The sequence below is a fragment of the Danio aesculapii genome, chromosome 6 (assembly GCF_903798145.1).
Source record: "Danio aesculapii chromosome 6, fDanAes4.1, whole genome shotgun sequence".
Classification (NCBI taxonomy): domain Eukaryota; kingdom Metazoa; phylum Chordata; class Actinopteri; order Cypriniformes; family Danionidae; genus Danio; species Danio aesculapii.
Genome location: NC_079440.1, coordinates 13891113 through 13914617, shown reverse-complemented (window position 1 = coordinate 13914617; position 23505 = coordinate 13891113). Strand labels below are relative to the sequence as shown.

Below are 23505 nucleotides of genomic sequence, written 5' to 3'. Positions count from 1 at the left end.
TGTGTGTGTGTGTGTGTGTGTGTGAATGAGAGTTTACTGTATGGGTGTTTCCCAGTGTTGGGTTGCGGCTGGAAGGGCATCGCTGCATAAAACATATGCTGGATATGTTGGCGGTTCATTCCGCTGTGGCGACCCCAGATTAATAAAAGAACTAAGTCAAAAAGAAAATGAATGAATGAATTATTATTATTATTTTTATATTTAATCTTCAGCATTCCATAATAATAAGACATGTTTTTTAGCATCAGGTCAGAAAATAATTTCTGAATTTCATGTAATGCTGAAGACTGGAGTAATGGCTAATAAAAAATTATTTTGCCATCATTTTGTCATTTAAACCATCAGTTATTTTAAATTGCAATAACATTTCACAATATTATTGTTTTGCTGTGCTTTAAGAGCTATTAGATATTTTTTCAAAAACATTTAAACATCATTCCAACCTGAAATGTTTAAACAGTAACTGAAAATCATTACTGAAATTTATTATGACAAAACTAAAAAATGAAACGTTTTTATTTAACGCATAAATTGTTTTATCCTAATTTTTGTATTACAGTATGATTTGTCTTGAGAAAAAGTCTGATTACAAGGCTCTGACCTTATGTTTGGACACATGTTCCAACACTCTGAGCTCTGGATCTATTGTGCGCATGTTAGTTTAAATCAAGCTTATCAGTTTTTGATCTCACTGCTACATCATTTCCTTTTCCATCTATACCGTATGCTACTGACCATTAAAAGATGAAAAATACACACAAGACACAAGGATCTCGATATTCTACATCAAAGTGTTATGGGGGTTACTGTTAATATCATAAATTTCACACACATCTCTCCAGTTTTCTTTGTGGAAAAAGTAGGTCAGGATGGCAGTTAGTGCACAAGTGTTCACTCCTCTTTCCTGTGTAATCAGTCGTGTGTTGTTTTGCATTCAGAGTTTAAGGGTGGACAGATCTCTGACGGGCCAAGAGAATAACCGGAGTTTCCTGCTTTAGTTTAGCAGAACGATATTAACTCAAAACATCTCAGCCTCAGACTTAAAGGAAACCCTGTTTGATTAGAGATTCTTCCTTTATCGAGAAAAACATCCGAAACCTAATACATATCATATGTTTTCTGGCAAAACCTATGTAATTCAATATGTACTGTAAATGATAGCATACAGTAACTAAGAGGATGTTATAACAAATTCTTTTTTTTTTCCATGTTTAAAATGAGTTATTTCTATTATATCAAAAAAGATAAATTCTATTTGACACTGATGATGAATTGTTGTTCAGATGAAACTACTGCATGCACTATTTACATTTATTTTACTTTTACACAGCTCAACACACCAATTTTAGTCTATTAGCCTAATGGGTTGTGTGTTTTTCATACTGGTTCCAAATCTATACTTTTAAAATTGTACCAAAGTCTAAAAAGTGATTTAATTAATTTTCAGTTGGCTAGATATTAATTAATAGTCATTTAAAGAACTTTCAAACAGCTGAAGCCTCTCTACTTGACGTTGGTCCACCATGTTTGTAGTTCTAAACCAATTCACGTCCAACCATAGACTCTAACACGCAACGTATTGTGGGCAGTTTTAGCGGTTAGAGTATGGATGGTTCTACACTTCGAATTTCTACCAAAAATAGTAAACCATTCGGGAAACTTTGGCATACTCTTTCTAAAATATTATGGTTTAGGACATACAAATTCTATTTTCAAATACTATTTAGGATGGATAGTATACTTTTAAAATTGTACCAAAGTCTAAAAAGTGCCTAAAACTGATACTCATTATTTCTTTTTGGCTTAGTCCCTTAATTAATCTGGGGTCGCCACAGCGGAATGAACCGCCAACTTATCCAGCACATGTTTTACGCAGCGGATGCCCTTCCAGCTGCAACCCATCTCTGAGAAACATCCATACACTCTTGCGTTCACACACATACACTATGGACAATTTTAGCTTACCCAACTCACCTGTTCCGCATGACTTTGGACTGTGGGGGAAACCGGAGCACCCAGAGAAAACCCCACGCGAATGCAGGGAGAGCATGCAAACTCCACACAGAAACGCCAACTGACCCAGCCGATGCTCGAACCAGTGACCTTCTTGCTACCTACTACCTACTGCACCACTGCGTCTCCCCTAAAACTGATACTTTTTCTGATAGATTTTTTTGCAGTGAACAATGCAACACAGGCTCATTGGAAATATGTGCTTCAGACTACATTTTTGTGAAACAATTATACACTGTAAAAAATGTTGGGTTCCACACAGTAGATATGGGTTGATTTATGTTAACTTAATAGTTTTTACAAATGTAAGTGGATTGAACATAAAACCCTTAAGTTGTCCAAAAAAACCTCTAGAATTGTGTTGATTCAGGTAATTTTAAAAAAGTAGTTTGAATAAACGACAAACGTCTTTTCTTGAGTGTCTATTTGACTGCAATTTCTATGTAAAATTAATGCTACAGGTCAAATTCCAACAACTTTTGTTTTGTTTTTTTCACAGAAATGATATTTTCAGGTATATATTATCAACTTATAACGGGTTATTTTTGTGCAGTTCTTTGCACATCACCAAATAAACACCATAAAATAACTTAACGGTGTCTATGATTAGCGATCGAATGTTTACATCATCTATCTATTTCTATGTGGACGACTTTTCTGGTGCTGTCTGTTTGCTCTGTAGCTCACTGTGTACTGTGATTTACTTGTGATGCAGAGCACTCGAGTTTGAATCTGGGCAGGTTTGGTTCCACAAAACAGATAAAAGCAATGTAAAATCAAGGTAAATGTATATGGAGAGTGGGTAATTATGTGGGTGTATTTAACACATTGCATCAGTGTTTGTGCGCATGTGGGTGTATGAGAGAGATAAAGAGAGAAATCAAAGACTAGGCCCTCTGGACATGTGTAAATAAATGTGTCACTATAAGGGTCTCAGTGATGATGTTGCCAAAGAGAAGTGTCATGTGATCAGGTTTCAGGGACAGACTGCTGTACGCTTATTGGTCTAAACTGAGCTGTACACCCCAGACTGCTGGTTTCGAGTTGTAGCCTGGAGGGACTGCTGTGACTCACTGTCTGCTTTATGATTCAAGCATTCATAACTTGGCCTTTGCAGAATGCATAGAATGACTCTGTACAGACAGTCGATCTCTCTTTGTAAGGATTGACTGGAACAGATTACTGAAGCTTTCAGTATGATTACAGTCCTTGTTGTTGTTTTTTTACCTTAATAATATTCAATAATCTTTATATTTACTTTAATAATCTTACATTTTTGCTTCCAAATTCTGATTGGCCTTTTTCAAAATAAATAATTTTAAGATAAACTATTTTGGAGCTCCAAACAACCACACATAATCTGAATTCTTTATTAATAGGCCTGAATATGTATCAGATTCTTTGGTATTCATACTGTTCTTATATAGGCAGTGGTAGCATTTGTTAAAGGGTTAGTTCACCCCAAAAAATGACCTCATCTTTTATGTGGTTTTAAACCTTTATGAGTTTCTTTCCTCTGTTCAACACAAAAGACGATATTTTAAAAAGTGCTGGTTGCTGGCACCAATTGACTTTCATAGTAGGAAGAAAATACCATGAAAGTCAATAGGTGCCAGCAGCCAACATTTTTCAAAATATCTTTAACAGAAGAAAAATTATGATGACAGAATTTTCTTTTTTTTTTAGTTGAACTGTTCCTTTAAGTCAGTCTTAGTGGCTGAGCTAATTACTATAGTCCTATAGTTGTGGATATAACCTGACATTTTTAGTTCACTGCAGAGGGACAAAACATCTGACAGGCATCTACACCCAAAACATCATCATCCAACAACATCATCCAATCCAAATGTCATAAGATGTTAATATTACATAAGATTTAGGTTGTGATGTCGGGTGACCAAAATATAATGACTAGCCACCGTCTAAGGACATTGATATTTGGTTGATTTTAGGTTGTGCTGAATAGTGACCAAAATCCAACGTCGAGACGACATTCTAAATTAACGTCATATTGACATCAAATACTGACGTTTATTCGTCAGGTATGGGAACCAAAATCCAACATCTGATAGACACAACGTCAAGCTGTAACGTCATTAGACGTTAATTTTTGGTTGTTTTTAGGTTGCGTTGGAAAGTGACCAAAATCCAACGTCGAGACAACATTCTAAATTAACGTCATATTGACATCAAATACTGACATTTATTCGTCAGGTATGGGAGCCTAAATCCAACGTCTGATAGACACAACGTCAAGCTGTAACATCATTAGACGTTAATTTTTGGTTGTTTTTAGGTTGCATTGGAAAGTGACCAAAACCCAACATCTGTCTGACATTGTAAACTGGCATCGATCTGACGTCAACCCGAATTTCATTTTCACCCAAAATGCAACATGAGTCAATGTTGGGGTATCTGACATCATGTTGATGTCCTAGTCCAAAAATCTCCTCTTACAAGTGAGATAACAGCTGTATTGTTGTTCCCCTTCGGATAGGGAACTCCAATGCTATGTGGAAACTTCCACTATGGGGATTTCGTCAGAATCCAATCATCTGAAAGAGTATAAAAATGGGCCAATGAAATGCCAATGAGTTGGCAGCGTCAGCGTGCACAGCTGGCGTCAATGACAATCAGTCATGCTATAAAGACGCAGCCAGTGCCATGCTCGACATCCTTTCGCTTTCAGAGCCTTTCACGAAGCTTCTGAGAGTCTTTGAGGGTATCTCCTACCTGTGTCTACAGAGAGAGATCGAGAAGCTGGCAGATGGTCGAGCTGGGTATTTCTCCCTTGCCTGGCGTCCTTTGGGTCCGGTCCTCCAAGAGCGGTTTGTATATAGGAAAAAAGCTTTCCTAAAAGAGCAACACGGTCGTGCAGCGCGTCTTTTTCAAGACGTCACTCCGACCGTGCGTTTCTGGATGCGGTGGTTTCCTATCCCCGGATGATGGGCACGAGCACAGCGTTTCATGTCTGGGGGTCCAGCATGTTAATGCGGTGCTCGCAGGCAGTGCATGCCATCACTGATGTCATGTCTGTTGCGCAGTTAAGATCGCGGCTCGCTCTTGTAAAAGAGCCACCCACCCCAGTTGTCCCCCGCACTGCGGTTGGCACTCGGGCAGATCTGAGGGTTTCAGTGGGAGTAAATCCGCCGCCCCCGGGCCTCGGACCTCTCGCTCCTCCACGCGCTCCATCCAAGCTTCAGGTGAAGAGAAGCGCTCCGTCCTTGGATGGTCGCTCTCTCACCTGATGACACCGGGGGTCAGATGTCCATCGCTGCATCGGAGGATGGGCTGTCATTGTCTGATGAGGATGCGAGCCCGCTCGCTCCCTCCCTCCGGGGTGGAGAGCGCGGCGTTAGCATCTAAAAAGCAGACGTGATGGCCGTGCTTTCTCGGGCTGCTTCGGCCGTGGGTCTGGTGATGGTTTATCCCCCAGCCCCGCAGCCGGACCGACTAGATGGGTGTGATGTGGAGGATATAAGGAGGCAAGACCTTCAAAGCCTCCCGTCCCCTTCTTCCCGGAAGTGCACAGTAAACTCACGCTGTCCTGAGGGCACTTTTTTCTGCCCGATCTGCGTGCGCTTCCATCCTCACCATCCTTGGAGGTTGGGCTGTCAAGGTCTGACGAGGATTCGGACCCGCTCGCTCCCTCCGGGACTTTGAGCGCGGCGTCGAATCCAGAAGCAGACTTTGCGGCTGTGCTTCCCCAGGCTGCTTCGGCCGTGGTTCTGGAGATGGTTTATCCCCCAGCCCCGCGGCCGGACCGATTAGAGGGGTGTGATGTGGAGGATGAAGGCGAGACCTTCTAAGCCTCCCCATCCCCTTCTTCCTGGATGGGCACAGTAGGCTCACGCAGTGTGCCGTGCGCCTTCCCCCTCACCATGCACGCTATGGCCACCTACCAGCGCTACCAAGCGCAGGCGCTGGCCCGGCTGCGCGAGGATGGTTCTGACCCAGGACTGAGCATGCGCTCCGCACCGCAACCGACTATGCTCTTACAAAAAAAAAAAAAAAAAAAAAAAAAAAGTCGGCTGTGTGTGCCCTGGGAAGGACGATGATCACATCCGTGATCCAGGAATGCCACCTCAGGCTAAACCTGGTGATGTGCGTGACGTTGACAAAGTTCGCTTTCTTAACTCACCCATATCCCAGGCTGGCCTGTTCGGCGACACTGGCGGTGAATTCGCCCAGGAATTCACGCCGGTGCTAGAGCAGTTGGAGGCGATGGGCGAGGTCTCTATCGGCGGGATTGTATGACCGCTCCCCCCCGCCGAGCCATCCACATCCACTGCTTTTTCGCCGAGGACGCCGCCCGCAGCTTTGCTTCGCCGCCCCCGCCTGCGCCTCCGGCCACGCGGCTGCGCCGAGCATCGCGCAGGCAACCAGCGTCCCCCGCCCAGGGCGCCGCTAAGTTCGGTAAAACGGACCGCGAAGCGTCCCTGAGGCGGGCCATCTGGGGAGGAGGGAATTTGCTCTTTCCCCGCTGGAGGGCGGGGCACGTTATTTAAAGGCGTAAAAAAAAAAAAAAAAAAAAAACGCCATCAAAATCCTCAGTGAAAGAGCACTTTTCCCCTCCTCCGGATGTGACAGCCCGAACACTGCCAGTCTGGGACGCTATGCCTTCCAGCTCGCAGGATCGGTGGATTTCGCTAATGGCTCACGGAGCGCGAGAGAACGGTCTCCTTTCTCTCCACTCCCAGCCCCTCTCCTGGTGTTTGAGTGCGAGACGAGAACATCTCCTCTCCTGCTCTCCTGTGGGACCCCAGCGCTCCCCGGATGAGCCCACTCACTCCACGCTCCCCCGCTGCTGGCACGTCAGCGATCGTGCGGGTGGGACCATTTGCGGGGGCTCTGCCTGCCTGGTTAGCGCGGGCTGGCCCATCGCAGTGGCTCATCCATACGACCAGACTCGGGTATGCGATTGCAGTTCGCGAAACGGCCTCCCAGGTTCACGGGCGACCAGGGTCAGTCCTGCGTCCGCCCCTGTCTTGCGAGAGGAGATTGCTGTCCTCCTGGCGAAGGATGCAATCGAGCCGGCCCTCCAGCCGAGATAGAGCGCGGGTTTTACAGCCCGCGCTTCATCGTGCCCAAAAAAGAGCGGTGGGCTATGGCCAATCCTATATCTGCACATTTTGTACCGCTGCCTTCACTGGCTGCGCTCCGAAATGCTTACGCAGATGCGCATCACGCGATGCGTTCGTCCTCAGGATTGGTTTGCAGCAATAGATCTGAAGGACGCGTATTTTCATGTCTCCACACTTCCACGCCACCGGCAGTTTCTGCGGTTTGCGTTTGAAGGTCGAGCGTGGCAATACAAGGTCCTCCCCTTCGGGCTCTCTCTGTCTCCGCGAGTTTTCACCAAGCTCGCGGAGGGTGCCCTCGTGCCCCTTCGGCTCGCCGGCATCCGCACGCTCAATTATTTCGATGACTGGCTTATTTTTAGCCCACTCTCGGGAGCAATTGATTATGCACAGAGACAAGGTGCTCCGGCACCTCCGCCGGGTTTCAGGTCAACCAAGAAAAGAGCAAGCTCGCCCCCGTGCAGAGCATCTCCTTTCACGGGTTGGAGCTGGACTCGATCACTATGGAGGCGCACCTCTCACGAGAGTGCGCCGAGGTAATGCTGAACTGTCTGAGAGAGTTCGACAGGAAAAAAAGTGGTCCCCCTGAAATTATTTCAGAGGCTCCTGGGGCATATGGCATCCGTAGCCGCGGCCATGCCGCTCGGATTGCTCCATATGAGACCACTACAGCATTGGCTTCACGATCGGGTCCCCAGACGCGCATGGCACGCGGGCACACACCGAGTGACTGTCACTGCGCTGTGTCACCGCACCCGCACCCCCTGGAAAGGACCCCTCCTTCCTACGGGCCAGTGTGCCCCTAGGTCAGGCGTCCAGGCAGGCTGTCGTTTCGGCAGATGCCTCCAGTATGGGGTGGGGGGGCCGTGTGTAGCGGGCATGCTGCTGCGGACCTGTGGAGGGGAACCCAGCTGCATTGGCATATCAACTGCCTAGAGCTGTTAGCAGTGTTTCTCGCTCTGCGCCGCTTTTTACCGGTGCTGAGGGGGCAACACGTGCTGGTCAGGACGGACAGCACGGCCGCGGTAGCGTATTCCATCCGGATGGGGGGTATACGCTCCCGCTGCATGTCTCAGCTCGCTCGCCGTCTGCTCCTCTGGAGTCATACGCGGCTGAAGTCGCTGCTTGCTATTCACACCCCGGATGGGCTCAACCGTGCGGCCAACAGGCTCTCACGGCAGCTCCTTCCCCGGGAGAATGGCGACTCCACCCCGAGTCATGCGTAAGTATGCACTCCCCCCAGTGAGCCTACTCGCGCAGTTTCTGTGCAAGGTCAGGGAGGACGAGGGGCAGGTCTTGCTAGTTGCGCCCCTGGCCCAACCGGACCTGGATATCAGAACTCTCCCTCCTCGCGACACCCCCCCTGGCGAGTCCCTTTGAGAGAGGACCTACTCTCTCAGGGACAGGGCACCATCTGGCACCCTCGCTTAGTTCTGTGGAACCTCCACGTGGGGTCCATAAGACGCGACGAGTAAGACTTAATACCATCACTCAGGCTAGTGCACCCTCTACGAGGCATGCCTACGCCCTGGAGTGGAGTCTATTCACTGAGTGGTGCGCTTCTCGCCGAGAAGACCCCCGATCTTGCCAGATCAGTGTTGTGCTTTCTTTCCTTCAGGACAGGTGGAGCGAAGGCTGTCGCGCTCCACACTGAGGGTTTACGTGGCCACCATCTCCGCTCATCATGATGCGTGGATGGCGGCACCGTGGGGAGGCATAACCTCATCATCCAGTTCCTCAGAGGTGCGAGGCGGATGTTTTCCCCCGCCCCCCTCTCATACCCTCTTGAGATCTCGCAGTAGTGCTACGAGCCTACGTGGGGATCCCTTCGAACCACTCGACTCAGTATCCTTGAGATTTCTGTCCTTGAAGACAGCTCTGCTGGTCGTCTTGGCATCGGTTAAGAGGGTTAGGTACCTGGAGGCATTTTCGGTCAGTGACTCGTGCCTAGAATTCGGGCCGACCTACTCTCACGTTGTCCTGAGACCCCGGCCTGGCTATGTGCCCAAGGTTCCTACCACGCCGTTTAAGAATCAGGTAGTGAGCCTGCAAGCGCTGCCCGCGGAGGAGGCAGACCCAGCCCTTTCATTGTTGTGTCCTGTTCGCGCTTTGCGAATATATGTGGACCACACTCAGAGCCTTAGATCCTCTGACCAGCTCTTTGTCCATTACAGTGGTCGGCAGATGGGAAGTGCCGTATCTAAACAGAGGTTGGCCCACTGGATAGTGGATGCCATCTCCCTCGCCTTTGGGCCAGGGTGAGCCGTGTCCCCCGGGGGTGAGAGCGCACTCCACTACGGAGCATCGCATCCTCCTGGGCGTTAGCCCACGGCGCCTCTCTGACAGACATTTGTAGAGCTACGGGTTGGGTGACACCCAATACATTTGCAAGGTTACAATCTGCGAGTGGAGCCGGTTTCCTCAAGGGTATTAGGCAACCCTTGGTGATTGAGGAAACAATTCGGTTGAGGTGTCGAAACACGCTTGCTGCGCCACTCTCCCTAACCCGGAGATACGTGCGCTTTTTCAGCTTTGTCAGTTTAGTTCCCCATTCTTTGGGGAACCCTGCAGAGTTCCTCCGAGGCCCCCAGCACCTGACTCAGCGGAGGAGTCAGGTGTTGGCCCGTTACGTTGACGGCATGCCCGCTGGTCAGCCCGCGTTCTGGGTATAGGTGCCTGCTATGTGTGTTCCCCGCTGGCGATCCCATACGTTCACTCAGCCACGGTATAGTCCCCCCTTCTAGGGCAGGCTCGTGTCTTCCCTCCCCGCTAACCATCCTTATGCAAGGACTCCCCATCTCTGGGCTAGTCCATAGGTTGTCACCAGGTCTCCCCTCTGGGTAACAGGTGAGCTCCGCAGCGTCCTCCCTATCGGGACTGAACGCTTTCCCAACGTACTGTCGTATCAAAACCTATTTTACTGGGTTATTGCGACTCCCCGAAAAATATAACTTTTTCTGAACAGGTAAGTGAGGGCCAGGGGACACGTTGGAAGACTGTGTCTCGGGGCGTTGTAGGTGCGCTCGCTCTACTGCGTGGCACACCCTTTGCCAGGGATGCAGTAAGGTTCTTTCGTTGTGGCGTTTTCCATAGATTTCCCCATAGTGGAAGTTTCCACATAGCATTGGAGTTCCCCATCCGAAGGGGAACGCTACGGTTACTAAAGTAACCCTTCGTTCCCCGAGGGGGGGAACGGAAATGCTATGTTCCTTCGCCACAACGATTGTCCCTTAGCTGTTGAGCGTGAAAGTCTCTTCAGCTAGAAAAAGATGTCGAGCATGGCACTGGCTGCGTCTTTATAGCATGACTGATTGTCATTGACGCCAGCTGTGCACGCTGACGCTGCCAACTCATTGGCATTTCATTGGCCCGTTTTTATACTCTTTCAGATGATTGGATTCTGACGAAATCCCCATAGTGGAAGTTTCCACATAGCATTTCCGTTCCCCCCCTCGGGGAACGAAGGGTTACTTTAGTAACCGTAGCGTTCATCTCTGTATATTTGCGCTGGAAATGAAATGGCAAGCTTTATGAGAAACAGTTTGATAAATTGCTCTACCTCATTTATGTAATACAGGAAATTATGTATGGGTGTTTCTGCCATTAGCAAAGGTCTTTATAATGCATTTTGTAAGTAGAGCTTGAATAACATTTCACTTATCAGTGTCTGAAAATAACTGTCATCTGAATGAAAAAAAACAGCATGCAAAGGCTGGATTTGTCAGCTGTGTTGTTGATCTTGCTTTAGACTGCAGATTTGTGTCATGTTGTGCTCACTGGAGTGAATGTGAAGCTGTGCTTTTATTCCATCTTGGTAAATGGATACAGTGATTTACCTCTCCAATGATGCATTGCATTTCTTGCATCTGGAGTTGATGACTGATAGCAAGGTTATCTGATTTATTTCAGACAGTGAGAAGAGGCTGACCTGAATGAGAATGACTCTCCTCTCTAGCGCCCTCCTGTGGCGTTAGTGATAAAATCAACATTGACACACTTTTCAGACTCGCAGCTAATGCAGTATACTCTATTAGCTGATGGTACAGCTGTGTTTTTTATAGAATAACAATAATCTACCTACAATAAAGCAACAACATAATAATAAACCTTTCTTATTAAGGAGCTGAATGCAGAGATTTTGGAGAAATACAATTTTTATTGTGCTGTCTTGCCAGTTCCTTTCCAGAAAGTGTGGCATCTCTAAATTATTTTCCCAACTAGAAAACAATTGATAAATGCTCTGAATGCATCTCTCGCTAACTGTAAGGAATCCCCTAGATTCCAGTGTTTATAATAGGAAATCAACACACATTAGAAATACTTCCCTCAGATACAATGAATACAATGCTCTGGGTACTTTTCATTTAACGTTTCAGATGACAAATCCACTAGAGGGTGCTGTCTACATGTTTGTGAATCTGAAATACGTTACTTAGGGTACGTTTTGTTGTACATTTCAGATACTCATTCTTTCTGTACACGTCCACAAGGAGACAGGACTTGTCGTACATATCATTGAGTACGTTTACATGGACACCATTAATCTGATTTTAATGCGATTAAGACAATACTCTGATTAAGAGTCTACCATGTAAACAGCGATTTTTGATTAATCAGATTAAGGTCATAATTGAACTAAAAAGAAATTGAATTAAGACATGTGGAGTGTGACAATTCTAGTCACATTATTGAAGTGCAGTACAGACATGTAAACACCTTAATCGAACTATTACCGTCATGTAGGACTTTTCGCTGCGTTTTGCGACAGGATAGTCCACACACCCACCCACACACACACACACACGGCTGTTTAACAATCTTTGCACCTACCGAAGTTTTTTTTTCTTCCATTCAGCATGCGGTATGAACTTCCATTAAAACAACACTCTTCCAGCAGTTCATAGTTGCATCCAATACCTCGTTTGTCACGGGGGTATGCATGAAATGTTCCCGTATGAAAGTGAAAGTGCCAAACTGCAGTTAAAGTTGACAAATTAAAAATGAAACACCTGAAATTACATGAAACTCTGGAGGAAATGAAAATCCGGAGGATCATGAAAGGAACATTCAAAAACCAACTCATATAAACACTTTTATCTTATTATTGTCTTAATTATTCATTCATTCATTTTCTTTTCGCCTTAGTCCCTTTACCAATCTGGGGTCGCCACAGCAGAATGAACCTTATCCATGTAAACGTAGTCATTGAACCTCTGACCTAAATCCAAACAAAAGTAAAACAAAGAGAAAAGTGCACTGTGACAATGTGTTTTTACTTGCTTTTGTCTCTTTAATGAAACAGTGCTTCACTGGACTCAAACCCGAGCACTTGCAAGTACATCATCCAAAGTGAGCTACAGTCTAAATTGAGCATGCCAGAAATGTTGTCCATATGAAGATAGATACTGTAGCGAAACTTATTTGATTACCGTTGTTTTGTGGTGTTTATTTGGTGTTGGGCAAAGAACTGAATGAAAATAATCATTTATTGTTCGATAATACATCCCTGTAAATATCATTAGTGTGAAAAAGAATAAAAGTTGTAGGTGTCAAACTGCTTTATAGCACTTATTTTATCTAAAAGCTGCAGTCAAACGTGCTATGTTTAAATATGTTTTTGCGGTTTCACAAAAAATTTAGGCTGAAGCACATATTTCCAATGCATTAACATAAGCTGTTGTGGATCATTTAAAGGGGGCTTTCAGACTAAAACTTTTGCTGTGCACATGGGCTTGTTTGACATCAGAGTTTGGTTTGTTTGGATAATGTGAAAGCTATTTTGTGAACTCAGTTGCGACTAAAAAAAGTGGTCCACTGTATGGTTCAGGTGACACCCATTACGATTTGAGTTTCTGATGTCAAAAGCAATGATACTAAATCACAGGAATGAGCCGCACTCACATGAAAACACACACATGCACAGAAACGTATTGTCTGTGCTAGCCTACATCCTATTACCATTAGCATCTTTCTCAAAAATGAACAAAGAGTGTTAATAATTTTGCCATTTTAAGCTTGACTCCTCTCTAGTTGCATTTTGTACTAAAGTAAATGAAATGTTGAATTATTGCACCTGATGAAGCCATGGTAATTCTTTATTATTATACCGGAATGAGAACACAGTTCAGCCCCTATCGGCTGAGAAAATAGTAACTTTTCTCTTTCGTCACGATGTAACTACAGAACAGTCAAGCTTTATTAGAAGAAATATCTAAATTCTTTAGTTATTTTTGAGTGAGATGCTAATGGTCTAATCTGATTCAATGATCTATGCTAAGCTAAGCTAACAGTGCTCGCGCCAGACTCAACTGAATGGATTCAAAATTGCTAAAACTGCACTATTTCAACTCTAGGAGAGCTGTAAAATTAGTCTAATAAAAAAATGGAATGGAACCTGGAATGTTCCTTTTAAGCTTTGTCTAGGAATTCTGGTGATAGTGTCAGCTAGCAACATCTGCTTGAAGTGAATTTCCAAGCACACTTGAGCTACTTTGACTTGAATATAGTTGTAAACAGTACGCTGCTCATTTAAACATTAAAAATGGGAAAATTGGCAACTGTTGTCTCACAGTCCAGATGGAACTGTGGTCTGTTAATTTGGTGAATCTTGCAGTTGAGGCTAGCAGTGTGGTGAATATATCCTGTTCATGAGTAATTATCACAAGGCTTGTAATAGATTTAAAAAAAAATCTATTTCTCCTAGTATAGTGTTTATATTATTGTGTTTTGTAGTGCCTTTCCAGGAAATCTCAATTTAACCTCATCACTATGCTGTTGCTATTATCCGTAAATCATATTACTGCAGGTGGCCATGGGTGTTGTTAGCCTCAATCTATGAAAATTACAATCACGCACACCCACCCATAAACACATTATAGAGACAAGCATGCAGTAATGCATTCAATGGTAAATGAGATGGATTTATGTTGTCACACATACAATCCTCTCATGGCCCACTGACCCTGATGCATGTGGTTATGACCCGATCGCATACTGATTATTGAAGTTCCCTTTGAATATTTACCTTTATCTGTAGGTATGAATTGAAATGTGTGCTGATTGTAAGTGTGTTTGAATTTGTTTCAATGTGCTGGCTTTGTTATACTCAGTACTATTAAACTTTCTGCCTCTTTTTCACTGTGTTTCAGACTAATATAGGTTCCATCCTGGCAGCTGTGAATCCCTATAAGCAGATCAAAGGGCTGTATGATCTCTCTGCAGTGGAGCTGTACAGTCAGCATCATCTGGGAGAGCTGCCGCCACACATATTTGCTATTGCTAATGAGTGTTACCGCTGCTTATGGAAGAGACATGATAGCCAGTGTGTGCTGATCAGGTACATACAAACAATACAAACACTTTTTTGTTTTGAATGCTGACAAACTAGCGGAATATGAGAGTAAGAGCTTAAGAGCTTTTCAGCAAATGTGCTTTGTATAGTATGGCTTTATCTTCATCTTTTATGAAAATAAAAGTCAGAAAGTAGCTGAATGATAATAATATAGAAAACTATAACCGTTAGGTTTAAAGATTTTATGTGATAAAGTTTTTTCCACATGAAAATGTTCCAAAGTCACGTTTCATTTACACTGTAAAACCCAAAAAGTTAAGGTAACTCAAACCATTTGAGGAAACCTTTTGCAACAAACCATTTAAGTTCAATAAACTAATCCTTATGAGTACTGTGAACTTATTCCATTTGAGTATATGAAGCAATTTGAGCACAGTAAAACCCAATAAATGAAGAGAACTCAAACTAACTGAGTACTGTAAAACCCAATAAGTTAAGGCAACTCAAACTGTTTGAGGAAACAACCATCTGAGTTAAAAAAACTAATCTATATGAGTATTGTGAACTTCCTCCATTTAAGTTGAAGTAATGAAGTATTTAATTAACTCATTTCCTTCAACGCTGAGTTCAAAATGCTTTTCAAATGAGCAGAATTAACTTTCAGTCAATTTTGAGTTTACACTCATGTCATTTGATAAAGTTGACTTGGGTTTTACAGTGTGTTTAAGGTGTGATGCTTGTGTGTATTATTTTCTGCAAGTGTACTCAGGATGTCCGCGGGGGCTTAAAAAGTCTTAAAATGTCTTAAATTTCAAAAACAAATTTTTAAGCCTTAAAAAGTCTTAAATTCACTGAAATATTGTGTTGTAGGTCTTAAATCATTTTAAACATGTCCTAATTTTCCTTTGTTTATTGTAAAGCTACCCATCCGATCCACCATCAACAATACATTTCATTAAACTTTTAACAAAACTCTATTTATAACTAATATTATTTTATTTATTGTTTATAAACCCTGGTATTAAAGTTTTAGTATAATATTGATGGATAAGCGCCAATGGAGAGTATTTGGCGAGGACACTGGTGTTTCACCCCTACTCAGGACCTCGGTTTAACATCTCATCCGAAAGACGGCACTCACTGACAGTATAGTGTCCCCTTTACTATACTGGGGCATTAGGACTCACACAGATCACAGGTTAAGTGCCCCCTGCTGGCCTCACTTTCACCGCTTCCAACAGCAATCTAGTTTACCCTTGTGGTTTCCCATACAGGTACTGACCAACCCTGCTTAGCTTCAGTGATAACCGGTCTTGGGATGCAGGGTGATAAGGCTGTGGCTTAGGGTTAGTTGGTAGTTGGTAGATATGGGTTTAGGTTTTGGGTAGGATTAAAGATGCAGAATAGGATCACACTTTATAAATACTAATGAACCGGTAATATCTTAATAATAGGCAGGTAATATTCCAGTAGTTAATAGCGTGAATTGTGACCTCAACTAATGTAATACCAATGAGTTTACTCAATTTCGTTTTAGTAAAATCAATATTTTTAGCCACTCACTTTTTAAGTAACTAATTGCTTTTTTTTAACACAGTGTAATGGTTTGGTTATCTAATATAAAAATGTATATTAATCATATTATAAATAACTTAAAGCTAATAAAACTAGTCCAGAAAACCATGAAATTACAGTTGAAGTCAGAATTATTAGCCCCCCTTTGAATTTATTTTTCCTTTATAAATATTTCCCAAATGATGTTTGACAGAACATGGGGAATATAGACATGGCAGAATATAAACACCGGGAGTCAGGTTTGAAATGTTTTAGTCTGCCTTACTAATGGCTATCCATTGTTAGATATCATCACAGTTCACTAATCTCATTTGTGTTTAACCTGAAGGCTGAGTTTGCATGGTTGTGGCCTATATACCCATGCCACAAGCTGCTATCAGATTTCACAGCATTGCAAATTCAATCAGGGCAGTATAAATGTCAGTGAAGGTCATACATGTGATTGTGTGTATGCGTGTGTTTAACAGCGGAGAAAGTGGTGCTGGGAAAACAGAAAGCACCAAACTACTGCTGCAGTTCTTGTCTGTCATGAGCCAAAACTCTGCCGGGACTCCACCAACAGAGAAAAGCACTCGTGTGGAGCAGGCTATCGTACAGAGCAGGTAAAACACGTAGAGTTTACACCAAAAATGATACTTTACTCAACCTCAGTTGGTTTAACGCCTTTATAAGTTGCTTTTTTATGTTAAACACATTAGAAGATTGAAGAATGTTGGTGATTTTTAGCCATTGATGTTGTAAAAATGCTATGGAAGTCAAAACCAGTTTGTAACATTCTTCAAAATATCTTCATTTGTGTTTAATAGAAGAAACAAACTCAATTAAGTGTGTAAATGATGATTATCATCACTATCCCTTTAACACACATGGCCTAAGCACTTTTATACAGTATGCACACACAAATGCACAACCTTTACATTATTCATTCTTGTGCAGCCCCATCATGGAAGCCTTTGGAAATGCCAAAACCGTCTACAACAACAACTCCAGTCGCTTTGGGAAATTCATTCAGCTTCATTTCTCTCAAAGTGGGAACATTCAGGGAGGATGCATCGTCGACTGTATCCTTCCATATCTTTACATTTGCATTCATGCATTGTTTTCGATTTTTTTTGACAATAATTATGCGTTTAATAAAAGTGTTTTTTATAAAGACCTACTTTATTTATGTCTCATTATCGACAATGCACTAACATTTAAATTAATCATTTTATACATTGCTTTAATTATGTAGATAAATGTGTTTACATTTTATGTATTTTGAAAAGTTATGTACCTATTTACATCTTTAATATCTGTAAATAACCTTGAAGTATATTTTAAATGTTTTATTTAAAACAAGTTTTAAAGTACAGTTACCTGTACTGTGTGGCTAAATATTACAAGTTAATGTAGTATATACAGTTGCAATCAGAATTATTCAACCCCCTGATTTATTAGCCCCTCTGTTTATTTTTTTCCCAAATTTCTGTTTAACGGAGAGAAGATTTTTTCAACACATTTCTAAACACAATTGTTTTAATAACTCATTTCTAATAACTGATTTATTTTATCTTTGCCATGATGATAGTAAATAGTATTTTACTCGATATTTTTCAAGACACTTTTATACAGCTTAAAGTGACATTTAAAGGCTAAACTAGGTTAATTAGGTTAACTAGCCAGGTTAGGGTAATTAGGCAAGTTATTGTATAATGATGGTTTGTTCTGTAGACTATTGAAAAAAATAGCTTAAAGAGGCTAATAATTTTGACCTCAAAATGGTTCATAAAAAATTAAAAACTGCTTTAATTCTAGCCGAAATAAAACAAATAAGACTTTCTCCAGGAGAAAAAATATTATCAGGCATACTGTGAAAATTTCCTTGCTTAAACATGATTTGGGAAATATTTAAAAAAAGAAAAAAATTCAAAGGGGGTTGAATAATTCTGAATGCAACTGTACTAAATTGCAACTTCATCATTTATTGTATTTACAGTTTATTTTATTTGTTTTTGTTTGTGTTTATTTTTTATTTAATTTTAATTAAATTATTTAATTACATTTGTTTTAGTAGACATTAGATTGAACAATAATTTAGTCACCATAAAACGTATTGATTGTATTGTCGAATGTTGTATACAACTCACTGCTATTAATTAAAGTATTCATTAATATGAAACCAAAATCTTAAATGAACAGAAGCATAAATATTTGAGCAAAAACTAACACATTTGGCTAATACATTTTTTGACAGTTGACACAATCTTAAGCCCGTCTGTGACATTTTTTCATAATAGTTTTAATAACAAATTTCAAATAACTATATTATTTTGTCTTTGCCATGATGATAATACATCATACCATACCAGTTATTTTGTTTAAAGTGCAATTTAAAGGCTTAACTTGGTTAATTGAGTTACCAAGATGGAGAAAAGTTGTTTGTTCGGTAACCTTTTGTAAAAAACCTTAAGGGGGCTAATAATATTGACCTAAGCAGTTTTACATTTTTTAAATATATATTTTTAATTACTAAAAGAAATAAAATATATTCAGAAGAAAAATATAATAGAAACTACTGTGAAAAATGTTACACATCACTTGGGAAATATTTGAAAAATGAAATACAATTTCACAGATCTAATAATTTTGTCTTTAACTGTATATTTTAAATAATGTAATATTATATAATGTTTTGAATGTAAAGTGTAGTTCTTTTTTCATAAATGTGTTATAATCCAGCAGGAATTATTCATAGTACATTTTACTTCAAGCTTCTGTTTCATGTGTCTGCATTTCCCTTAATTTTTGCCTCTTCAGATTTACTTGAAAAGGTAATCCTTGCTGTCTGCTGTCTGACTCCAGAAACCAATATTCTGTGCTAAAGTGCTCACTGTTTAAAACCAACTGTTATTCTGATAATACAGTTTGGCACTGGATATATTGTAAAAGGCAGAATCACTCCACCATTTTGTAGAGAAAGAGTGTCTGCCAAAGTGAGATTTTCACCCACTCAGCATCTGTGATCTGATCTCTTCTTCCAGAATCGAGTGGTAAGGCAAAATCCAGGAGAGAGGAACTACCACATATTTTACGCTTTGCTGGCTGGGGCTAGTAAAAGTGAAAAGGGTGAATGAATATGCAGTGCACATAAATACACACAGAGTTGATTTACCAAATAATAACACAAAGGCATTTTGATGGACTGAATGATAAGATATGTCTCTGTGGTTTTAGAAACATATTTTCTGGAAGACTCCCCGGAGTTATTTCATTACTTGAGTCAGTCAGGGTGTGTGAAGGACCGCAGTCTCGATGACAAGCAGCTTTTTGACGATGTCATGGTAATCTACAAAAAAAAAACAACAATCCTGGAATAGATTATTGTTTATATGATAATAAACAACCTAATGAAAACACTGCTAGATGTTCATTCATTCCCTGTTTCTCTTTTTGCCTGCAGGAGGCTCTGAAGGTGATGGAGTTCACGGAGGAAGAAATCAGAGATATGTTTAAATTGCTCTCTGGAGTCCTGCAGCTTGGCAATGTGGAGTTCATGACAGCAGGGGGCGCACAGATCACCACCAAACAGGGTGAGAGAAGTGGCATTCCTTGTTTAAAGGGATAGTTCACCCCAAATATAAAAATTTTAACATTTTCTCACCCTCAAGTGATTTCAGATCTTTGTGAGTTTCATTTTTGTGCTCAACCAAAAAGACGATATAATTAAAAATGAAGTGTCAGCCATTGACATCCATAGTAGGAAAAAAAAGTCAATGGTACCAGTTACCGACATTTTTCAAAATACCTTCTCTTGTGTTAAACTAAATAAAGCAAGCCAGGCTCATTAGGAATACGTGCCAAGGGCTACTGTGATATACGTTGCTCTGGTGATGTTTCCTTGTAGCTTGTATTGACAAATCCACTAGAGGCCGCTGTCTACAGATTTGCAAATCTCAAATATATTACTGGGCTATGTTTTCTAGATGTCTTTACAAAAGCAAACGAGAAGAGAAAACTGCCTGGTGGCCATGTGGTTTTACCACAATTTCACATTGTTTTTTTTAACTGTTTTTTGGAACCGTCCTTCTCTGGACTCAAACCTGGTTTACACCGTGTCCCAAGTACAACATCATACAAGGTGAGCTACCGAGTAAACTGACCGCATTGGAGAAGTCGTCCATATGGATATATGGGTGAGGTGGATGCATTCCATTACGAATGCCACTGTTCCATTACGGTTATTATTTAGTGCTATGCGAAGAACTGTGCAAAAACAACCCTTTATTTGATAATAATATATCCATATAAACATCGCTATTGCAAAGAACTGTTTAGAGCAAACAGGTTTGGAACTCAAACGGGTTTGAAACAAGTGTAGGATGAGTAATATCGTTTTTATTTTTGAGTGAACCATCCCTTTATAGCTGTGGCACACCCAAATAAGCTCAAAAAGACGAACAGCAATAAAATCTGACTGTTTTGACAGCTCACATTTGGTTCTTCATTCCAGTCATCTAGGTTACCAGATTTCTGAAATTAAATGATATATAGCAGCAGGGCTTGACATTCACTTTTTTGATCACCAGCCACTGTGGCTAGTAGTTTTTCAACATTACTAGCCAGACGCCATTTTCACTAGCCATAATTTTATTGTTGGGAAAATATATTTTATACACATAAATATGACTTTGACGTGCTAAAATTACTTTATTTAGATTTTGCGTTATCTTCACATGCCTCCTCATTCATTTCACTTTTTGTGTGTCGTGTCTGAGCTTGCTCAATAATCATGAGCAAATGGGTCATGGTTTCATTGTATTACAATTAGTTTTTATTTCACATCATTTTGAGAGCTCAAAATGAAGGATTTACCAAATTTATCTCTGACCACACCAAACATAAACAATTATTTCTTATCCACAAATTTTAAATGTGTCAAATCAAGCAAATTATAGCTGTATACTATACTTTTTATTTAACAAAACATATGCACAGTAATTTGTCCTGGCTAAAGGTCCCAGATCACCAGTTAACCACACATAAATGGGGAGTTAATCTCCCATTAAAGCACTATTATTGTAAAAAATGATAATTAAACCATACTAACGCAAAAGAAAGGAGGTAAAAAACATACCGTGTGATAATGAAAGGATGATCACACACACACACTTTTAACGTTAGACCCGTAAATAATCTATTTAAAGAATGGTTAAAGCGAAAGCAACTGGCGCTGCTTACAAAAAGACAAATCTGGAAATCTTGAAAGCAGCAAGACTGTGGGTGCATGTTCATCATTTTTTGTCAAGTCTATTTGAAAGAGAACCCATCACATCAGTTGTGTTTCTAGACACAGTTGCTTCACGCAAGGAAACGGGAGCGCGCACGTGTTTTAAACAGGTATTCACCTGCTTTCTATTGCTCGCGCGAACACAATTATTTTTGTCAGTCGTGTTGCTTCTCAATTCTAAGATCGCTGTTGCATGCATATAGGACTATCCTTAATGTCGAACCCTGCTTTTAAAAATTATTATCCGGGAAAATTATCTTCAACCAGCCAAAGTGGCTAGTGGGATTGTCTGTCTTACCCGCCACCCCTGAAATCTACCCGCATTTGGCGGGTTGGCGGGTGTTATTGTCAAGCCCTGTATAGCAGTATAAGCCGACTGTCATATTACAGCTAATTTTTCATTGTTCCAAAATGGGAAGACATCAATATGTGCAGAGGGATTGAGGGATTGAAGATATAAATTCTGTATTAATGGTATTTACAGCATACTGTCAATGTATCTTTTTTGCACTGCTTTGCATAGCTGTATATCAAAACAAAAGGGATACTGTATGTTTCACCGGCTATGCTACCCAACACTAATTTGACATTTACATTTGGCCAAAATGTTTATTTCATCTGACCATTGTCAAGAGTGCAGAAAACACTGCAGTTGAACATCGGCCAGCAGCTGACTGTTGGCTTTATGTGTCAGAGCATTTTCTGATAGATTACAGAGATAGACGCTGCTTATATGTGTTAGTTAGTAATGATCTCTGTTTCGTGCAGTTGTCACTAATGTGAGTGAGCTCCTGGGCCTGGACTGTTTTCAATTATCGGAGGTTCTGACCCAGCGATCCATGATCCTCAGAGGAGAAGAGATCTGCTCTCCGCTCACAGTGGAACAGGTACAGTCCCTTTAAACATTTTATCATTTTTTTGTTCAACTCTGTACCCAGCAAACATTTTTTCTGTTCAAAAATATGTCTAATATCCATCTATTAGACATCAAAAAAATTGATCTCTTAGCTAAAACAGAGCTACATTTGGGCTGTCTATGAAAATCTAATAGACATCTAAGAAAAGCACAAGACTGGACTGCTCAAACACACAGGAATGACTTGTGAAGTGATGACTAGTCAAGTTTTTGGGCTATTTTTAGATGTCTATTTCATGGACAGCCCAAATTTAGCCTTGTTTTAGCTAAAACATCTATGTTTAGACATCTATTATTAGTGCTTGGTGGGTAGTCTCCATGTGATCAAAAATTTTAATTTTATTTTATTGTTTATCATTAATAGGCAATCGATTCCCGGGATTCGGTTGCCATGGCGCTTTATTCTCAGTGCTTCTCATGGATAATCATGCGGATTAATCAGAAAATAAAGGGCAAAGATAACTTCAAGTCTATAGGAATCCTTGACATCTTTGGCTTTGAGAACTTTGAGGTGCGACCACAGAGACCACCTGTTCATTTACGCACATTATGTGTTTATCGAGCTCTAACCCAAGTGTTTATGTGCTCTGAAGGTCAACCGTTTTGAACAGTTCAACATTAATTACGCCAATGAGAAACTTCAAGAATATTTCAACAAACACATCTTCTCTTTGGAGCAACTAGAGTACAACAGGTAAGGACATGTGATCTAAACATGTATACTGTATCTCCTAAGAGTTACCTAAACAGATATTTATTTCAACCGTAATTTAAACATTTGAAATATATGAATTGTGTTGTGCAGGGAAGGAATTCATTGGGAAGCCATTGACTGGATGGACAATGCAGAATGTCTGGATCTGATCGAGAAGGTAAACCAAGCGTAGCAGCTGTTGGCAAGAATTTTAGATTTATTTAGTCATATTTTTGTACCTGTATTCCACCAAAAGACAGCATTATTAATACAGTTATTCAGTTCTGCCCTTGTTAATGTTGTGTTTGTGCAGAAATTGGGCATGTTAGCTTTGGTTAATGAGGAGAGTAGATTTCCCAAAGGCACTGACTTCACCTTGCTGGAGAAACTACACGGCAGACACTCTGTGAGTTATATTCTCATTATAGAAAGACATCATGAAATTAATCTACGAATGTAAATAACTGAACACTTAAGGTTGTGTTTTTCCACAGACTAATCCCTACTATGTGAAACCCAGACTGGCAGACCATCAGTTTGGGATAAAACATTATGCTGGAGAGGTACATGAAGTGTCTCTCTGTCTATCCCTCTGTCTGTTTATGTATCTGTCTGCATATTTACAGTTAGTGTTTGACATATATTGTTTATGATAGTATGGTAATT

The 23505-nt window shown here is 41.2% G+C and overlaps 1 protein-coding gene across 1 annotated transcript in view; it reads left to right on the top strand.

Moving 5' to 3' along the window:
* Positions 1–23505, top strand: part of myo10l1 (myosin X, like 1) — a 126800-nt gene that overhangs the window by 64451 nt on the left and 38844 nt on the right. The window contains exons 4-16 of the mRNA XM_056459596.1: positions 14243–14430; positions 16428–16562; positions 16897–17021; positions 18760–18773; positions 18984–19068; positions 19177–19283; positions 19403–19532; positions 21998–22116; positions 22510–22656; positions 22739–22839; positions 22951–23017; positions 23153–23245; positions 23334–23402. Coding sequence (XP_056315571.1) covers positions 14243–14430; positions 16428–16562; positions 16897–17021; positions 18760–18773; positions 18984–19068; positions 19177–19283; positions 19403–19532; positions 21998–22116; positions 22510–22656; positions 22739–22839; positions 22951–23017; positions 23153–23245; positions 23334–23402 — 1380 coding nt within the window. The remainder of the gene's footprint in view (positions 1–14242; positions 14431–16427; positions 16563–16896; positions 17022–18759; positions 18774–18983; positions 19069–19176; positions 19284–19402; positions 19533–21997; positions 22117–22509; positions 22657–22738; positions 22840–22950; positions 23018–23152; positions 23246–23333; positions 23403–23505) is intronic.